Here is a 16,952-nt window from a genome sequence, read left to right as displayed (position 1 = left end):
AACCTAATGAAGTACTAATATCTGTTTTGTATCTTTATAATACACTGACAGTCACCAAACACAGTGGTGATAAGTCACATGATGAATCAAAGTTCATCACAAGCAGCTTTTCCACAAGCTGAGGAGGACAACACTAATATATAGAAGGTGCACAAAGTGTCATTCACACACACATCATGATAACATGCATGACATTTTAAAAATGCAATAAACATTAATTTAACAACATTACATGTAACATAAAACCCTAATGTACATAACTGATTAGAAAAAATGAGAAAAAATAAGAAGAAACAGAGTTATTTCAACAAAAATATATTATCAAATGTGAAGTGTCATGCAGGGAATTGTGGGAATATCTTACGGTTTTTCACTGTAAATTTTACAATGAATTGTTATTTGTCACTTTCGAAAACTGTGAATTTAACGGTATTTTACTGTAAAATTACATTAAATGTACCGTTAGATCTATTACAGTTATTCACCGTATATAGCACGGAAACTTTCTTTAAACCAATTAACAGTTTTTCACCGCAGCATTTTTACAGTCTTTTACTGTTAAAATCACGGTAATTTTTTACAGTGTAGCTACATAAAGTTAATATATTTTAAATGTACACAATTACAACTTCATCATTACAAATGTGACCCTGGACCACAAAACCAGTCATAAGGGTCAATTTTGTTGAAATTGAGCTTTATACATCTTCTGAAAGCAAAATAAATACACTTTCTATTGATATATGGTTTGTTAGGATAGGACAATATTTAAAAAATCTAAATATTGAGAAAATCGCCTTTGAAGTTGTCCAAATAAAGTCTTTACCATGCATATCCACTCACAAAAATATATTTTTGATATATTTACGGTAGGAAATTTACAAAATATCTTCATGGAACATGACCTTTACTTAATATAATGATGATTTTTGGCATAAAAGAAAAATCGATAATTTTGACCCATCTGATGTTTTGTTGGCTATTGCTACAAATATACCCATGCAACTTAAGACTGATTTTGTGGTCCAGGTTCACAAATGTGTAAGTTTCGACAGAAATTGCATTAAAATATTTTTGTTTATGATAAATTCTCAGTACATTCGGCAGTATAGACTTTAACCATAACCATTCCAAAGACAATTATGAAATTACATACGTCAGAAAGCACTCTCAAGTTCAACTAATTGCATTCAGTATAATTTTAAATTATAATACATTTTCATTTAATTGCAAATAACATTCGGTTAAGTTTCCAAAAACATTACATTCAGTTTGCACTTAAAGTATATTATTTTCATGATAAACACTCTTTTTTAACAAGTATCAAGTGTATTTCTTTTTCACAAGACTATATGTTCAAGAAAAAAAAATAGGGTCATCTTTTACAACACACCAGAATTTTATTTTTTGGTGAAATTTACCTTCAACAATTTATTGCTTCAATGTCATTTGTGATTCAATCCAATTCATCAGAATTATTTTCCTGTTTAGACATTTGGTTCTGCCTAAAGTATTACTGACTGTACAAAAGTGCATGTAGCATGTAAAAAAATGATTAATTATCATATATCAGTAATTCTTCTAATTGTATCTATTTTTACTCAGCACTATATTTGGGGGGTTTCAGGTGAACACAGTGATGTGTTATGTATAGTTGCTTTTTCTCGTTATTAGTCTCTGTGGATGTTCAGCTTGAAGATGATTCTGCAGACTGTCCCGTGTCTGTGCAGTCAAGCCACACTCCTCACACACATACAGTTTGTCTCTACGCTCTTTGTAGGCATACTGTTGAGCAATGGCGTGGATCTTCTTTAGATGAGATTCTAAGGAGCAGCGCTGGGTGAAGGCTTTAGCACACAAAGTGCACTTATAGGGTCTCACACCTGTAAGTTGAGAGGAAAGTTAGAGAATATACAAACTTACATTTAAACATGTAAACATTATTATATAAACTTACCAGTATGAGTACGTATATGCCTCTTCAGGTCAAAAGTGTCATTAAATCCTTTTCCACAGTGCTCACAAGTGTACTTCTTTGTTTCGCTGTGGCACTTCACATGGCGTTTCAGCATACGTGCTGTAGTGAATGTCTTCTGACATACCTGGCAGGATAATACTGATGCAGCAGGTGAAATATCTGCTAATTTGCTTGCATGTTCTGGGATGACTGACAGACGAGATGGCGTATTACCTGTAGTTATCTGAAAATGGGAGAAGAATGATATCATACTACAGCACATTCACATTACAACATGAGCCAAAGCAGCAGTTGTAAACCAAAAGAAGCGTCAGCTCACCTTTATCTTTGAGCGCAAGTAAGGCTCTCTTTGGGTCCTCATGGGGCATTCTGGCTTGTGATTAGGTTGACCCTGAGCAGCAGAGGATGGCAGCTTTGCAGACAGGACATTCAGAAATGTGTTGTTTTTTTGTGCAGCTGTGAAGCAGGAGTATTCTGCAATGCTTCCCTCAGAGACTTCATGCACATATGGTGGAAAAAGGGACTCTAGGGAGCAGCAAGAGCAGAGAGTTTTTTCAGTCAGATTTTGACTGGCCACTGAGTTCAGTTACTCTTTGTTAATTAAATATTTTTTTTATGCAGCAAGGTTTTTTTTTTCTTATTTAATACAATCCAGTAATCAGTAGGCCTATAAACATAGGCATTCAACGAAATATAAAACAGTTTACAATGAGTCAGAAATCACAAAGTCATTTAAAATACATATAGCTAATAATAAAAACGAAAAAGATATAATAAATAATAATATTTAATAAGATAGAACAATTTGGCTGAGATATAATGATTTGTTTTGTCTAACTGCATTTGATCTATTACAACAATCGTCCAAATAAAATGAATTATGTAATAACGTAATTATGCATTAAGTAGCCTATTAAATACTGTTAACTCCCCTGACCCTGTGACACACGAACATGAACGAGACGCTCACCAGGTATGTATACGTCCCCACGCGCAGAATCCGGAATCTCACTCCAGCTTCTTTTCCCAGTAGAGATGTTAACTTTTTTGACCAAGAATGCGCGAGGCATTTTCGAAAAAAATGGAAGCCTATATGTTCGTCTAAGTTCCTGGGGATGCTTTTAAGCGATCCTCTCGCAACATACAGGTCTACAGTTATCAACAATTCAACTATCGTGTCCTTACAACAAGGAAACCGCCAGGTGAGGTTGCGCATGCGCAGAAATGTAACGGCGCAGTGCAGGTAGCCTACAAGTATAACCTGTTGTAAAACTAATGTTAATAATGTAACCGTGGAGAGAATTTATGTAAACGGGTTGTGTACTATGTAATTATTAACAGGCTAATGTTAGTTTTAGAACACTATGTAGGCTAATTGTAGTCCATTTATCAACTTTTTAAACAATGACGACGTTTTCTGTATTGGGTGTGGGTCTACTCCTTTGTTTAGTTGTTTTGTCTGTCTGTATAGAGGTGGGTGTGTGTTAGGGTAACAGTAGGGGGGGTAAAAGTGCCCTGTCACATATATTATGCCTACTAAATTTTTAAGACACTGCTAGTCATTGAAAAAAATGGATGTTTCATAAAAATTAGAGGATTAAGTTACTGAACTACTGACGCGTTCACGTTGCTATATTAGACAATACAGACGCTATAACAGAAGCTGTCATCAGTTTAGTGTAGCCGCCCTACATCAAACCTTTGTATGCAAATTAGTTTGGAGCATCTTAATGTCTTAAAAATCAGATAAGAGTCAAAGTAAAACGGCCCTCCCACACAAACACTATTTCTAAAGTAGACCTACGGAGATGAATACAGCAGTGTCCGTGCGTTGTTGATACTACATCAGTTGATAAATTAAGGGATTGGTAGCTTACTTTTGAACAAAATTGACTTTTATACACACAGCAGGATAGCAGTTTTGCATGTAGGGTAGACCTGGTCATTATTTTTACTCTATAGTGAATATTTCTCAGAGTAGGTTGTTTAAAAACCACTGTCAGTGCAGTAGCCTACAGTAAAGTCTTTTCTATACAAAATATAAATAAATAAATCCTTCCCAATAGCGGAGCATGTCACACTACATGGGGTAAGTTGTCACAACCTGGCATAAGCAGCCAGTTAAAGGCTTTTCAGCAGATTTTAAAACATAAAACACCAATAACAGTAGTGACCAATAACATGAAACCTTTTTTTTTTATTATTCACTTTTCAAAGATTATTAATTTTTTCAAAGATATGGAGGATCTCTTTTAGTCCGATTGGACCAACGAGGCACCCGTAGTTTAAGAGCAAGCATGGCGCTGCCCTGGTGTTCTTCAAATATCTCGGCATGTTAGATAATATTGTCGACGCCAATAATAGAGAAATGTGTCGTGTTTGAAATTTTAGTATTTCGCAGGTCATAATTTTATTAAACCATGGGTATTCAGTGTGTGTTATTCGGCGTAAGGCGTTGTCGCACATTTATTTCAGCGTATCGACTGACAGGTATTCAGTCTTTAAGAGCTTCAGTGTCTACAGCGACGCATTTCGTTAAAATCAAAGATATCACAAGCATCTCGAGTCCTCTACGTTGTCACGTGCGCGTGAATTCAGTCAGGAATGCATACACCTTCACCTCTTCTGCCGTCGCAAAGGACGTGATTCTCTTTGAACATGACCGGACACGTTTCTTCAGACTTTTAGCCATTTTTTGTGGTGGTCAGTTTATATTTTGGGCAAATCTGGCTCACTTTGCTTTCACAAGTCTTAGAGACACAAGAAAGATCAGCGGTGAACCTCAAAAGGTTAGAACTGAGCTAGGGGGGATTTTCAGTTTTGATATGAACCTCGGTTCAAATGCCTGGAGGTATGGGTTCACTCTTGGGTGCCTAATAATCGGTAAGCTTTAGTTCTGCATTTTGACAATATTGCATTTTTATGTAGGTTATTCAATTTATATAACCTGGCTTGTTGTTGTTGTTGTCGTAGGTGGTGGTATTGTTGGTGCGGCAGCATTGTTCAGCCGTCGTTCTGTCAGTCGTGTGATTCTGCATAAGGGAGGTGGAAATGTCACAGTGTGTACACAATCACCACTGGGACCTCTCAGAGCTCACCATCTAACTGTGCCTTTGACTCAAGTGGCCTGTCATGCACACAGACTGGAGTCACCTTCATTTATCCCTCTTAAAATCAAAGGATACAAGTTCTACTTTCTTTTGGACAAAGAAGGGACACTGAATAACCCTAAACTATTTGACATTACTGTTGGGGCCTACAGACCTATATAATATGTCCTGTACACACCTGTGTGTGTCTACAGTTCACTATGGATGTCAAATCTCGGATATTCATTTTGTTTCATGTTGCCTTGAGGGTAAAAAGAGCACTGAAATTACAAGAGGAAGAAACTGTTTAACTTTACTGTTATTGATACATGAGATTTTTGCTGACTCTAATTAAAAATAAGCTTGAACAAGCTTATTCTCTGTCATCTGAATTGTGTGACACATAGGCTTAGTCATATCCCTATTACAAGGTCCGACTAAGACAAAATTATGGTTCTGGCTTTGCATTTCTTTTCTCAGCAGTATTCATGTGTTAAAGAGCCCCTAAATGGACATGTTGATGGAAAATATATGAGATGGGATTTCAATGCTTTTACGTTCACAGAGAGACGAGAGAACATACAACCATTGATATAATTTTTCTTCTCATATTTTTTTTCCTTTACCATGTCCCTGTATATATGTGTGTGTGTGTGTATATATATATATATATATATATATATATATATATATATATATATATATATATATATATATATATATATATTATATATTTATATTTGTATATGTGTATATATATATATAAATATATAATATATATATATATATATATATATATATATATCTATATATATAAATATGTATATGTGTATATATAAATATGTATATGTGTATATATATATAAATATATAATATATATATATATATATATATATATATATATATATAATATTGACATGAAGTGCATTACTTCCTTTTAAAATAATTTGATAAATTCATGACATTGATCACTCTATCCTATAAAACCTATTTCGTTTGAATTCATTTTTAGTACATTTAAATAATACATATTATTTTATGTTTTGTTTTGTTATCTTAAACCCCCAAAATGACAGGTGGTGCAACTGTCGAAACAAATCAATAGGCGAGAAAACTACTTAAAATGGTGTTAATAAAAAAAAAAACTAAAAGTAGTTAAGATTATAAACACATTTCATAAATATCAGTAGTTTTAGAGTTGTTGAGATAATTGAAAAACTTTTGTCCATCGATTTGAATGTCAGATGGCACAACTGCAAACATGGCACTTTTATTATGAATTGATAAGTCTAAACATGATAATGCATCATCCAGAGGACCTCAAGTAATCCTTGTGGCAGAGTGAAAAGGTTTGTTAATTTCAAGTATGGGGTTGGTACACTTTCCATGTCAGGTTGTACAACTAGCCTACAGTATATTCATACATACTTTTGGTTGTACCACCTGACATAAAACAGTAAAAAAAAAATCAATTTAAACACCTTGAAATGTTATTTAACAACTGAAACTTGTCTGAACACATTGTTCATGACTCAAAAATATGCATTACATTTTGAAAAAACTTTTTTGAAGCTTTATTTGTCAATGACAAATAATATATATATATATATATATATATATATATATATATATATATATATATATATATATATATATATATATATATATATCAAAACCTTTTGAGTAATAAATGTCAGACTTATTTTTTAGGACTACTCTAGATGACTTGAATGAAATGTGCCTTTTCATGAAAAGATTAAAAAACATTAAAAAATCTTATATAGCCTATATAAAATTAACTAATGAGGTCTCATGCACGCGCAACTCCAAATTAAATGAAATTTAGATTTGAAAAACTTGGTTTCTAATTTCGTGGGTAGGCTACCAACTTATTATTGAATACTGTACAGCTCGACCAGTCATGAAATATGAAATGAGGCACATATCTGTTTGCTCTCTACTCCGTTCAGTGATTCATAAATGTCCTAGTTCTGCAACGGTTCGCTTATTCATACATTTCAAACCTACACGTCACCTATTTGGCAAAATATGGCTGTAATTGAAATTCAACGTGTAGGGTGTGAGCTGTGGAAGCTTCTGGAGCTCTCAAACACATGTATTAAACTTCTCGCCGTTTACTTGGTTTCCCAGTGAATGTAGAATTTAGTGACAGTTAGTTGGCGCTATTGGCAAGAAGGCAATGGCCATTAGAGGCACATTAGTAGCCGCAGAGGAGAAAAGGCGGTAGATTGGAAACGATAGATGCTTCACTAATGGGGAGGAGAGATGGAGTGGGTGTGCGGAGGCGCTGAAACACTTTAAGAAAAGTTGTAGCACGTGTGTTGGTGTATTTTTTATCATTCGCTCTGATGGATTTATCACCATTTTTCTGCTATCGAATTTGTGTTATATTTTAATTAGCAGTACGGGAGATGGATTTAAACGAACTTAACCAAGAGAAATAATATGAACTCACAGGATACTGATCTGTTTTGATCATAATGAATCATAATGAAGGAAGAGAATCGTATCAAATGCATGATTCCCAGATTCCTGCAGCATGGATGGACCCGGAGAACTCTGTTCACATACGTTCGGTATGTTTTGTTTTGTTTTGTTTTAATATACAAATATATTTTAAGATATTTACTTTTCAATTCAACTGAATCAAATACCACAGAATCCAACAGTAGTTGTTTAGTATGGTGAAAATGATTATTATAATTGTGTAATTCTTAACAATTTATTAGATTTATTGATTTCTTTTGCAGAATGTCACTGAGGAGACTACATCTAGCCCAAGTCTTGATGTAATTACATCTAGTCCAGATCTTCAGTGGCTTCTGCAGTCCTCTCTACTTTCCCAATCAGAGGCCACATTGGGAACGTTTTCCTCATTCATACCCACCACCACCATGCCCAGCTGCCCCTGTTTGTCACAGTGCTCCAGTCCTGACCCGTCCTGTAACGGAGCAGTGGGGGACAGTGCAGTAGGACATACTAATAAGCATGTAAGTTACTGATATTTCTGATATTTTCATTGTTTGGAATGCAGAAACAGTGAAAGTAAACTTGAGTGCTTCCGTTGATTCATTCATTTATGGTAAAAGATTGAAATGACTCACACCTGAATCACAAGGAGGCATGACGAGTGAGTCAGTGCTGTAGTATTTGAGCGCGAATCTTAAAGCGCAGGCTCAGATGGGTCACATTGTCATTGGTGCCAATGGATGAGTAACAGGAACAACATATTTGGAATAGGGTAGAATTGCTGTGTGTATTCTTTCTTGTTATCAGCCATAAGATGGCAGCACCATCACTCTTTCAGACTTAAGCTTAATGATTCTTAAACTAAAAACGTCCTTCTTTTATAGATGTCCTCTGAAGAATTTGACAGGATAAGGATCCGCAGGGAAAGGAACAGAGAAGCAGCTGCTAGATGTCGGGATCGCCGTCGGATGCTTTTAGACACATTACAGAATGTGAGATGGGTTGTTATTTGTGTTATAAACCATGATAGACAGAAGCCTAGCTGTATGTCCTGAGCTTGTGCTTTGTCTTTTAGGAGACGGATCATTTGGAACACGTGAAGACACAACTAGAAGAAGAGATCGCTGCACTTGAAAGGGAGAGAGAAAGACTAGAGTTGGTCTTTGAGGCACATATGCCCATCTGCAAGTTACATGACCCAAACCCAGAATAAACACTGATGCTAGTCATTTTTAGTGCTGAGTCTGCTGGTTCAGATCAGCTGTGTATTATATAATGTAATAGGCATATATTTGTTTAGGAAATTGAAATGTTAAAATATATTTCAGTTATACAGGTACCTTGTAACTTATCTTGCATGCATGATTTGTTTGACTTGTTTTTGTAATAAACCACAGTTTCAAATGGTGTTTCTCTCATGTTTTTGTATCATGGGTGTAGGGGGGAACCGTAAACTGTACATTTATTATTTGACTAACGCACTGTTCAAAAGTACAGTAAAAACAGTAATGTTGAGAAATAGTAATACAATTTAAAATAATTGTTTTCTATTTTGATATATATTAAATGTAATTGATTCCTGTGATGGTATAGTTGAATTTTTTTTTAATGGTAATGTTTTTAAAAGATGTTATTTTTATTTTTATTTTTTTCAAAATAATACAAAATTATATAATTATTCCAATAAATAATAACTTTGGAGTACTTTTTGGGAGAAAATCAATAACCAAGTAAATATAAGTTAAGACTAGGTTTGGTAATGTGCAGATTTATACAATCATTAACATCAAAGATAATTTAATTCACCACAAAAATTCCACAAATAAAATTCTGTTGAACAATAAGTATTTATGAATATATTGTATAATGCTGTATAATATTGAATCTGCAAATTTCTAGGACCTATAAATTATCAATATGACCAAAACTTTGCTGTAAAAACTATTTTACACAATCTACTTCATGCCTTCTGTACTCAGATTGATAATTCATACTTTTTTTATAAAGTAAAGTCTTTTTTGTTCAGAAATCTTTAATGATTTTTATAAAGTAAATGTAAAATAAACATTTATTGTAATGAAGTAACTTGGGTTCACATGATTATTCATACACCATTTTATAATGTTAAAAATTGTTTTGACATATTTTTAATATAAATGTCAAATATGACATGTGGACTTTTGGGGAATATTTATTTGTCAATTACCCAATTATTATTGATTTGCATTGCATTGCATAAATGAGCCATAAAAGCCTGATGTATAAATATGACACTCAACAAAAAACACATACGCATACATATAAAAGTTTGCAATTTTTCTTTTGGAGTATCATATTTTACACACACATACCCACACACACACACACACAATTATACATCAGGTTTTATGGCATATATATACGATTCATTGCAAATCAATGATAATTGAGAGATGTTACCCAAAAGTCTGTTCCAGACTTTAAATGTAAAATTTTTGATATTTAACATTAAAAAATAATGCATGAATAATGAAGTAAACCCAAGTTTCTTCAGTACAGTAAACATTTATCTTACATTTACTTTATAAAAATAATTAAAGATTTCTGAGCAAAAAGGACTTTACTTGATAAAAAAGTATGAACTCTCAATTGGAGAACAGAAGGCATGAAGTAGATTTTTTTTTCAGCAAAGTTTTGGTCGTATTGATAATTTATAGGGCCTAGAAATTTGTGTATTAAATATTATACAGCATTATACAATATAATCATAAATAGGCATTATACTTATTGTTCAACTTATGAGAGAATAAACGTTTAATAATGTTGTAATACACATTGTCAAACAAGCATTCTGTTTTCAACTGATTTATATCCCCAAAGGGACGACGTATCCTGAGATACAAACATTTACAGAGAAATTATGAAAAATGTAAAAATTAAATTCATAAAATTTCAGCATAAACGTAATAAGCTAACACTGAACAACACATTTTTAAACATTGAAGCCCCCTCCAAATATTGTAAAATGTATCAACTTTTATCTGAAGGTGAGTAGATTTCCCACTACAGGTGGTCATGTTGTTCTTAAATGCTGCCCGTAAGCTAAACAAAAAATGTATGAACAAAGTCACCAGATCTAAATATTCACAACAAACACCCTTTCAACATGAAACCAAGAAATGAGACCCAAACTTTCCCACAGCCTCTCAAATGTTTGTATGCCCCAGGATATGTCGCCCCTTTTAGGGTTAGGCTACTGTTGTTTAGCTATTGTGTATCAATTGTTTAGCTATTGACAAATACTTAAAGTCTGAGTCAGAAACATTACACAAACGCAAAATGTTATACCGTACCATAATATAATAATTAAGTTAATGTATTTCTCAACTTCAGCTATTCTAGTTTTGGTTAAAACTATGTGCTTTATTTATTCCTTACCAGCAGGTGGCAGTCACACACTGGCAGACTCAATAACGCTGAACGAACGCTCGACGGAGGGCAATAATGTCTATGGTCAATGTAGTTCAGCTGGAGTTAAACCATCAAGAACAGGACTCAAACGACTGCGAGGAGTTTGACAGCATCTTCTCCTGCCAGTTTCTTGTACCACAGCAGCAGTCAGTGCTCATAGATATGCTATTATATGTTTGTATTCCTGTATAAAGAGCATAGATATATCTGCACGTGCGTGTTATAATTGTAACTGCGCAATAAGCTCAGCTCGCAGATGCGTCCTACAGAGCGACACGGTGGACGCCACTTTCTGCAGTATTTTAACGTCAGCAAACAGCGTCTTTATTGACTGACCTCCCGGCGCAAAACAGAAATATCACAGTAAGTTTACATCATCAATTTGACGTCATCTTTCTCTGTATAAACAGTGCTATTAGATTTGCCAATATAAACATAAAGCATAATACAATTAATTAATACAGCAAACTGTTTAGCAAATAATAAAATATATAGTTGGCAGTTTTAAAATCCATATGGACATTTTATTTTTTGTTACAAGTCAAAATGTTATGTTTGTCAAACCCCATATATCACATTATTTTTATTAAATTAGTTTAAATAATTGATTATTTAAAATATTTATTTATTTTTGCTTTTTAAGAAAATGTCTATGGAGTTAGATGTGTTTGTGGGGAATACCATTGTCCTGGATGAAGACGTGTACCAACTGTGGTTGGATGGACACACAGGTTAATACATTTCGGTTGCAATACATAGCGCATGCTTTTTCCGTTTAACATCTCAGGTAATGATATACTCTTCATCTTGGTAAACAGTCACAGATGCAGTGAGAATGCGGATGGAAGCAGGAGCCATGCTGGAGTGTGAAGCCAATGCAGAAGTTCTGCACAGCGACACCATGGACCAGTTCAGAACATTCCAGATGTGTGAGCGGCTCCTCCAGTCCCCTTCCAAAGTGGCCAATCAGCTTCTTTTCCAGATCCCTCCCCACCGTCAAACCATGCTAATTGAGAGGTCTGTGTTCCGGATGTAGTTAGCATTTATTTTCTAGAATGAAAATGAAATCATTTTCTAGAGGGTTTTTTTCCCTGCCACATTTGTCTTGTAGGTACTATGAGTTTGATAGTGTGTTTGCCAGGGAGGTGCTGGGTAAGAAACTCTCTAAAGGGACCAAAAAAGACTTGGACGACATCAGTTCAAAGACTGGGATTGCACTCAAGAGCTGTCGTCGACAGGTGCTGCTGACACTCTGGCCTCTTGTAGTTTTGAATGCCTCACTAGGAAAGGATGAATATTGCATGATTAGCAATGCTATTTTACAGAAATGTTGTCACTGTACAACGCTTATTATATAATAATGTTTATTTTATTATTATTAATATTATATTCAGTAATCATTTTAGAATTTTTACATAAATACATTTACAAAACTATACAAAATCCAGATGATAAGCAAAGAGATGTATTCTTTTAATTGTAACACTTTACAATAAGTTTCTATTAGTTAACTACATTAGTTAACATGAACTAACAATGAATGATACTTCTAAAATTAATCTTTTAACATTAAAGGGTAAGTTCACCCAAAAATGAAAATTATGTCATTAATGACTCACCCTCATGTCGTTCCAAACCCGTAAGACCTTCGTTCATCTTTGGAACACAGTTTAAGATATTTTAGATTTAGTCCGAGAGCTTTCTGTCCCTCCATTGAAAGTGTATGTACGGTAGACTGTCCATGTCCAGAAAGGTAATAAAAACATCATCAAAGTAGTCCATGTGACATCAGTGGGTCAGTTAGAAGTTTTTGAAGCATCGAAAATACATTTTGGTCCAAAAATAACAAAAACTACGACTTTATTCAGCATTGTATGAATTGAATTGATTCCATTGAATTGATTCCATTGAATTGATTCCACTGAATTGATTCCACTGAATTGATTCCATTGAATTGATTCCATTGAATCCAATTTCAAAACACTGCTTCATGAAAAAAGTTTTTTTTTTTTGTTTTTTTTTTTTTGGTGCACAAAAAGTATTCTTGTCGCTTTATAATATTAAGGTGGAACCACTGAACTCACATTAACTGTTTTAAATATGTTTTTAGTACATATTTAAAGGCCTCACTGAGCCATTGGATTTCATCAAAAATATCTTAATTTGTGTTCTGAAGATGAACAAAGGTCTTTTGGGTGTGGAACGGCATGAGGGGGAGTAATAAATTACCATTTTCATTTTTGGGTGAACTAACCCTTTAACTAACATCAACAAAGATTAATAAATATCGTAACAGATATATTGCTCACTGTAGTCAGTTAATGTTAGTAAATGCATTAACTAATGTTAACTAGTGTGACCTAATTGTAAATTGTTACCGTTTACCTTACCTCTCTACCTTCTCAGTTTGACAATTTCAAGCGTGTGTTTAAAGTGGTGGAAGAGCTAAAAGGCCCTCTAGTGGAGAACATACAACATCACTTTCTTCTGTCTGATGTTCTGGCAAGGTGAGACTTTCACACATGGGGCCAAATGAAGCATATACAGTATATTGTCTATCATTTACAAAACCAGGGATGTAAATGTGTCTATGTGAGCACCATTTTTCTTACCTGTTCTTGTTATAAAGATATATACTTCAATAATGTAAATGCTTTTATGACTTATTACAACCAGTTTCATCAGTAAAAGCTATTGGAGTTATATCTGAAAGCAATCATAGACCTAGCAAAACCTAGGATTCACACAAAACCGATGTTTCTGTTCTGTTCACCCTCTTACTGTTTTGCTTGGTTTTTCTCCTCCATTCATTTTTCTCCTCATATGCTCTTTTCTTTTCCCAACACGCTTTTCACACTCTCCCCTGTCCTCTCACTGATTCAGCCATGTCTCTCTGCAGGGACTATGCCGCCATTGTGTTCTTTGCTAACAGCCGTTTTGAGACAGGGAAGAGAAAACTACAGTACTTGTCTTTCCAGGACTTTGCCTTTTGCGCTGGTCAGCTCATCAGCTACTGGACTGTGGGGGCAGTTGGTAAGATATTTGTCTTAAAGAGACACTTCAAACTGCCTATACTTACTACAGTAGTATGCACTACAAAAATGTTTTTCACTAAACCAACTAGTATGCATTTCAAAGACATACAAAAGTATGCACTATGAAAACAAGCATGCGTAAAAACAACTAAAATGCACTGCAGAAACACTACAGCAGCTACTGCTACCATTTGCATGGTATTCCACCAATCAGATCATCATCAGTCAGTGTCTTTGTACAGTACGCAGTGGTGAGAGGCAGCGAAGATCCATAATGGTAAATGTAATTGTTACATTTTATTAATTACAGGCATTACAGGTGTTTGCATTCTCATGCTTTCTGTTTTCTTTCACACTTTCTCAGACAACATGATGGAAGACATGGATGTTGATCTAGAAAAAGAGTTTCTGCATGACTTGAAAGACTTGAAAATGTTGGTTAATGATAAGGACATGCTGGACCAACACAAAAGGCATGCAGATTAATTGTACAGATCGTCATGTGTAATGCCTAGGAAACACACTCTATCTCTAACATATATCTTCTCTCTGCCAACATTGTAGTTTGGTGTGTGCACAGCTTAGAGGGAAAATTAAAGTCTTTAGTGAGATGGAGGCCAGTTTTAAGGTAAGAAGCATTTTTAATTGTAAAAAAAAAAAAAAAAAAAAAAAAAAATTGCAAGGTTGCATTACATTTATCAAAGTAAATGCTATTCATGTACTTCTATTCATCAATGAATCCTGAAGAAAATTTTTTTAACTGTAGTGTATACTGTATGTGTTTTTTTCGGTAACGCTTTAGTATAGGGAACACATATAAACTATTAACTACAACTTTTCCCTCAATAAACCCCTAATTTACTGCATATTAATAGTTAGTATGGTAGTTGTTAAGATTAGGTATTGGATAGGATTAAGAATGCAGAATAAGGTTGTGCAAAATAAGGCATTAATATGTGCTTAATAAGTACTAATAAATAGCCAATATTCTAGTAATATGCATGCTAATAAGCAACTACTTAAAAGACCCTAAAGTAAAGTGTTACCATTTTTCATATATTTTCACACACATTTATATATATATATATATATATATATATATATATATATATATATATATATATATATATATACACACACACACACACACAGTGCCCTCCATACGTATTGGGGCGGTAAAGACAAAATTGCTCTGTTAGCTGTGGTGTCAAGACATTTATAAATATGATTAAAAGATTAATATGAGGCAAAAGTACAGAATGTCACATTTTATTATTGGCTGTTTCAACACAAAATGTTTTACCAACTAAGAAGTACAGCACTTTTAGAGTTTCATCCCTCTGCCTAATGTGAGCATAAGTATTGGGACAGTTTAACTTAAAGTAAATGAAAAAGTGTAAAAGCTAATATGTCTATTTAAATCTATTGTAAGCAATCACAGGAGCGAGTCTGTGACCCATAGACATCACCAGACACATGTTTTCACACTTTTAAATGATTTTCCAGGTCCTTAATGCAGCCATTTTCAACGTTTGCTTGTTTTGGATAGTATCTGCCTTTAGTCTCCTCTTCAGCTGGTGAAATGCATGTTAAATAGGATTTAAATCTATTTAACACTTCCTTGTCCTTGATGAGTCAGCGAGACACGCACCAACAATTTGTCCTCTTTTAAACTTCAAAATGTCTCCTATTATGTTGTGTAGATTGCAATATTTTATGTACAGCTATGCTGCGTGCTCTGCTAATTCATGTTTATATTTTTTATTTATTTATTAATTTGCTTTATGTTGGATTACATGGATGAACATCAGAATTTGTCAAGAGCTCTAGTTAACATTGCTTCAAAACTCACACATACCAAAGATGTCCGAGATCTGTTCATCGACCTTGTGGAGAAGGTAATGCACTGACGCTGTAGATAAACTGCATGCCATGAGGTGATATTTGTCCACGAATAGTCCCAGTTTGAATGTGACAGAATGATTTTTGCTTCTCCTCTCAGTTCATTGAACCGTGCCGGTCAGATAAATGGACAACCGAAGACCTCAGACTTTTCCTCATGCACTACAGCAGCTCTGTTCACACGCTTGAGGCTTTCAGGTTAGTATAAATTCATTTATGTGTGTTTATGATCCCTTTATCATGTAACAAGCATTTGTTAAAAATACAGCATGTTTTTTTTTCCACAGGCATCAAATAATATGGGACAGATACATGGGTGTCATCAAAAGCTGCATCCTGAAAATGTACCATGACTAGAACATATTTCCATTGCTGGTTTCCAGTTAGCATGACCAAATCTCTCTTTTATGAATGTTACTACCTCAGATTCCTCTGTATTTCAAAGCATTCTTGTACAATAGATTTAATTTTAGTAAAAAAAAAAAAGTGTTGTCTAAAAAATCCGCCTGACTTGCTGGTTTTAAAAGTGGTCATTAGGATATAGTCCTGTTACTTATTTGGGTAATAGTAGCTATTTGTTTGTGGGTCATCAGCAGGGGGTTGGTCAGCTCTGGAGTGGATGGATGTGGAGACACTTTTACTACCTTATAAAAGGCCAGAGCTGGGACAGCTGTCACCCCCTACAAATGGTCATGGAAATTTCCTCTGGATTTCTGCAGAAAAGTCCTCATGGGAACTTTCCCTGGCACTCCTGCTGTTTCTGAAAGTAGGCTATCTCTGTTGTTTCCATCAAAGCCATTGTCTTAATGAAGATGCATGATGTTCCTGGCACTGAGTAGTGTGTTACAGTCAAATTAGGAGACCTTGCCTCCTTTTTTGCCCTGTTAATTTGTGTCTGCATTCCTTTTTGACATCCCCCAGTAAATATCCAGCAGTGTCAGACACAAGCGAGCTTGATCAGAATGAAAGTTAACAAGGCAAAGTGTATTAAAAATGGGAAGTAATTAA

At 34.4% G+C, this 16,952-nt stretch overlaps 4 protein-coding genes across 4 annotated transcripts in view; 3 read left to right on the top strand and 1 right to left on the bottom strand.

Moving 5' to 3' along the window:
- mrps12 (mitochondrial ribosomal protein S12) overlaps positions 1-16,952 on the top strand; it is a 71,273-nt gene that overhangs the window by 24,424 nt on the left and 29,897 nt on the right. The gene's annotated exons all lie outside the window — the stretch shown is intronic.
- ovol1b (ovo-like zinc finger 1b) lies at positions 1,445-5,151 on the bottom strand. The gene is made up of 4 exons (XM_067376387.1): positions 4,926-5,151; positions 2,298-2,503; positions 1,958-2,201; positions 1,445-1,883 (listed from the first exon to the last, which is right to left on the bottom strand). Exons 1-4 carry the CDS (start codon positions 5,014-5,016, stop codon positions 1,645-1,647), a joined length of 780 nt encoding a protein of 259 aa, XP_067232488.1. The 5' UTR covers positions 5,017-5,151; the 3' UTR covers positions 1,445-1,644.
- On the top strand, positions 6,912-8,960 carry fosl1b (FOS like 1, AP-1 transcription factor subunit b). The gene is made up of 4 exons (XM_067376134.1): positions 6,912-7,664; positions 7,839-8,078; positions 8,442-8,549; positions 8,633-8,960. The coding sequence occupies exons 1-4, from the start codon at positions 7,569-7,571 to the stop codon at positions 8,768-8,770; spliced, it is 582 nt and encodes a 193-aa protein (XP_067232235.1). The 5' UTR covers positions 6,912-7,568; the 3' UTR covers positions 8,771-8,960.
- LOC137012722 (acidic fibroblast growth factor intracellular-binding protein B) lies at positions 11,025-16,368 on the top strand. Its single transcript, XM_067376133.1, has 11 exons — positions 11,025-11,370; positions 11,651-11,738; positions 11,826-12,024; positions 12,119-12,245; positions 13,414-13,514; positions 13,907-14,040; positions 14,407-14,515; positions 14,607-14,670; positions 15,854-15,940; positions 16,045-16,142; positions 16,232-16,368. Exons 2-11 carry the CDS (start codon positions 11,654-11,656, stop codon positions 16,299-16,301), a joined length of 1,074 nt encoding a protein of 357 aa, XP_067232234.1. The 5' UTR covers positions 11,025-11,370; positions 11,651-11,653; the 3' UTR covers positions 16,302-16,368.

The sequence above is a fragment of the Chanodichthys erythropterus genome, chromosome 22 (genome assembly GCF_024489055.1).
Source record: "Chanodichthys erythropterus isolate Z2021 chromosome 22, ASM2448905v1, whole genome shotgun sequence".
In the NCBI taxonomy this organism is placed as follows: Eukaryota; Metazoa; Chordata; class Actinopteri; order Cypriniformes; family Xenocyprididae; genus Chanodichthys; species Chanodichthys erythropterus.
Note: the sequence above shows the minus strand (reverse complement) of the source record. Positions and strands in the feature narration are given on the sequence as shown.

Bases quoted from the DNA above. Each gene is read 5' to 3' on its own strand.
- ovol1b (XM_067376387.1), bottom strand. From the start codon at position 5,016: ATGCAGAATCACACGACTGACAGAACGACGGCTGAACAATGCTGCCGC. The intron at 2,202-2,297 runs GTGAGCTGACGC...TCCCATTTTCAG, and splicing joins ACTTGCGCTCAAAGATAAAG to ATAACTACAGGTAATACGCC. The intron at 1,884-1,957 runs GTAAGTTTATAT...CTCAACTTACAG, and splicing joins GCATATACGTACTCATACTG to GTGTGAGACCCTATAAGTGC.
- fosl1b (XM_067376134.1), top strand. From the start codon at position 7,569: ATGAATCATAATGAAGGAAGAGAATCGTATCAAATGCATGATTCCCAG. The intron at 7,665-7,838 runs GTATGTTTTGTT...TTTCTTTTGCAG, and splicing joins ACTCTGTTCACATACGTTCG to AATGTCACTGAGGAGACTAC. The intron at 8,079-8,441 runs GTAAGTTACTGA...CTTCTTTTATAG, and splicing joins TAGGACATACTAATAAGCAT to ATGTCCTCTGAAGAATTTGA.
- LOC137012722 (XM_067376133.1), top strand. From the start codon at position 11,654: ATGTCTATGGAGTTAGATGTGTTTGTGGGGAATACCATTGTCCTGGAT. The intron at 14,041-14,406 runs GTAAGATATTTG...ACACTTTCTCAG, and splicing joins CTGGACTGTGGGGGCAGTTG to ACAACATGATGGAAGACATG. The intron at 14,671-15,853 runs GTAAGAAGCATT...GATGAACATCAG, and splicing joins AGATGGAGGCCAGTTTTAAG to AATTTGTCAAGAGCTCTAGT.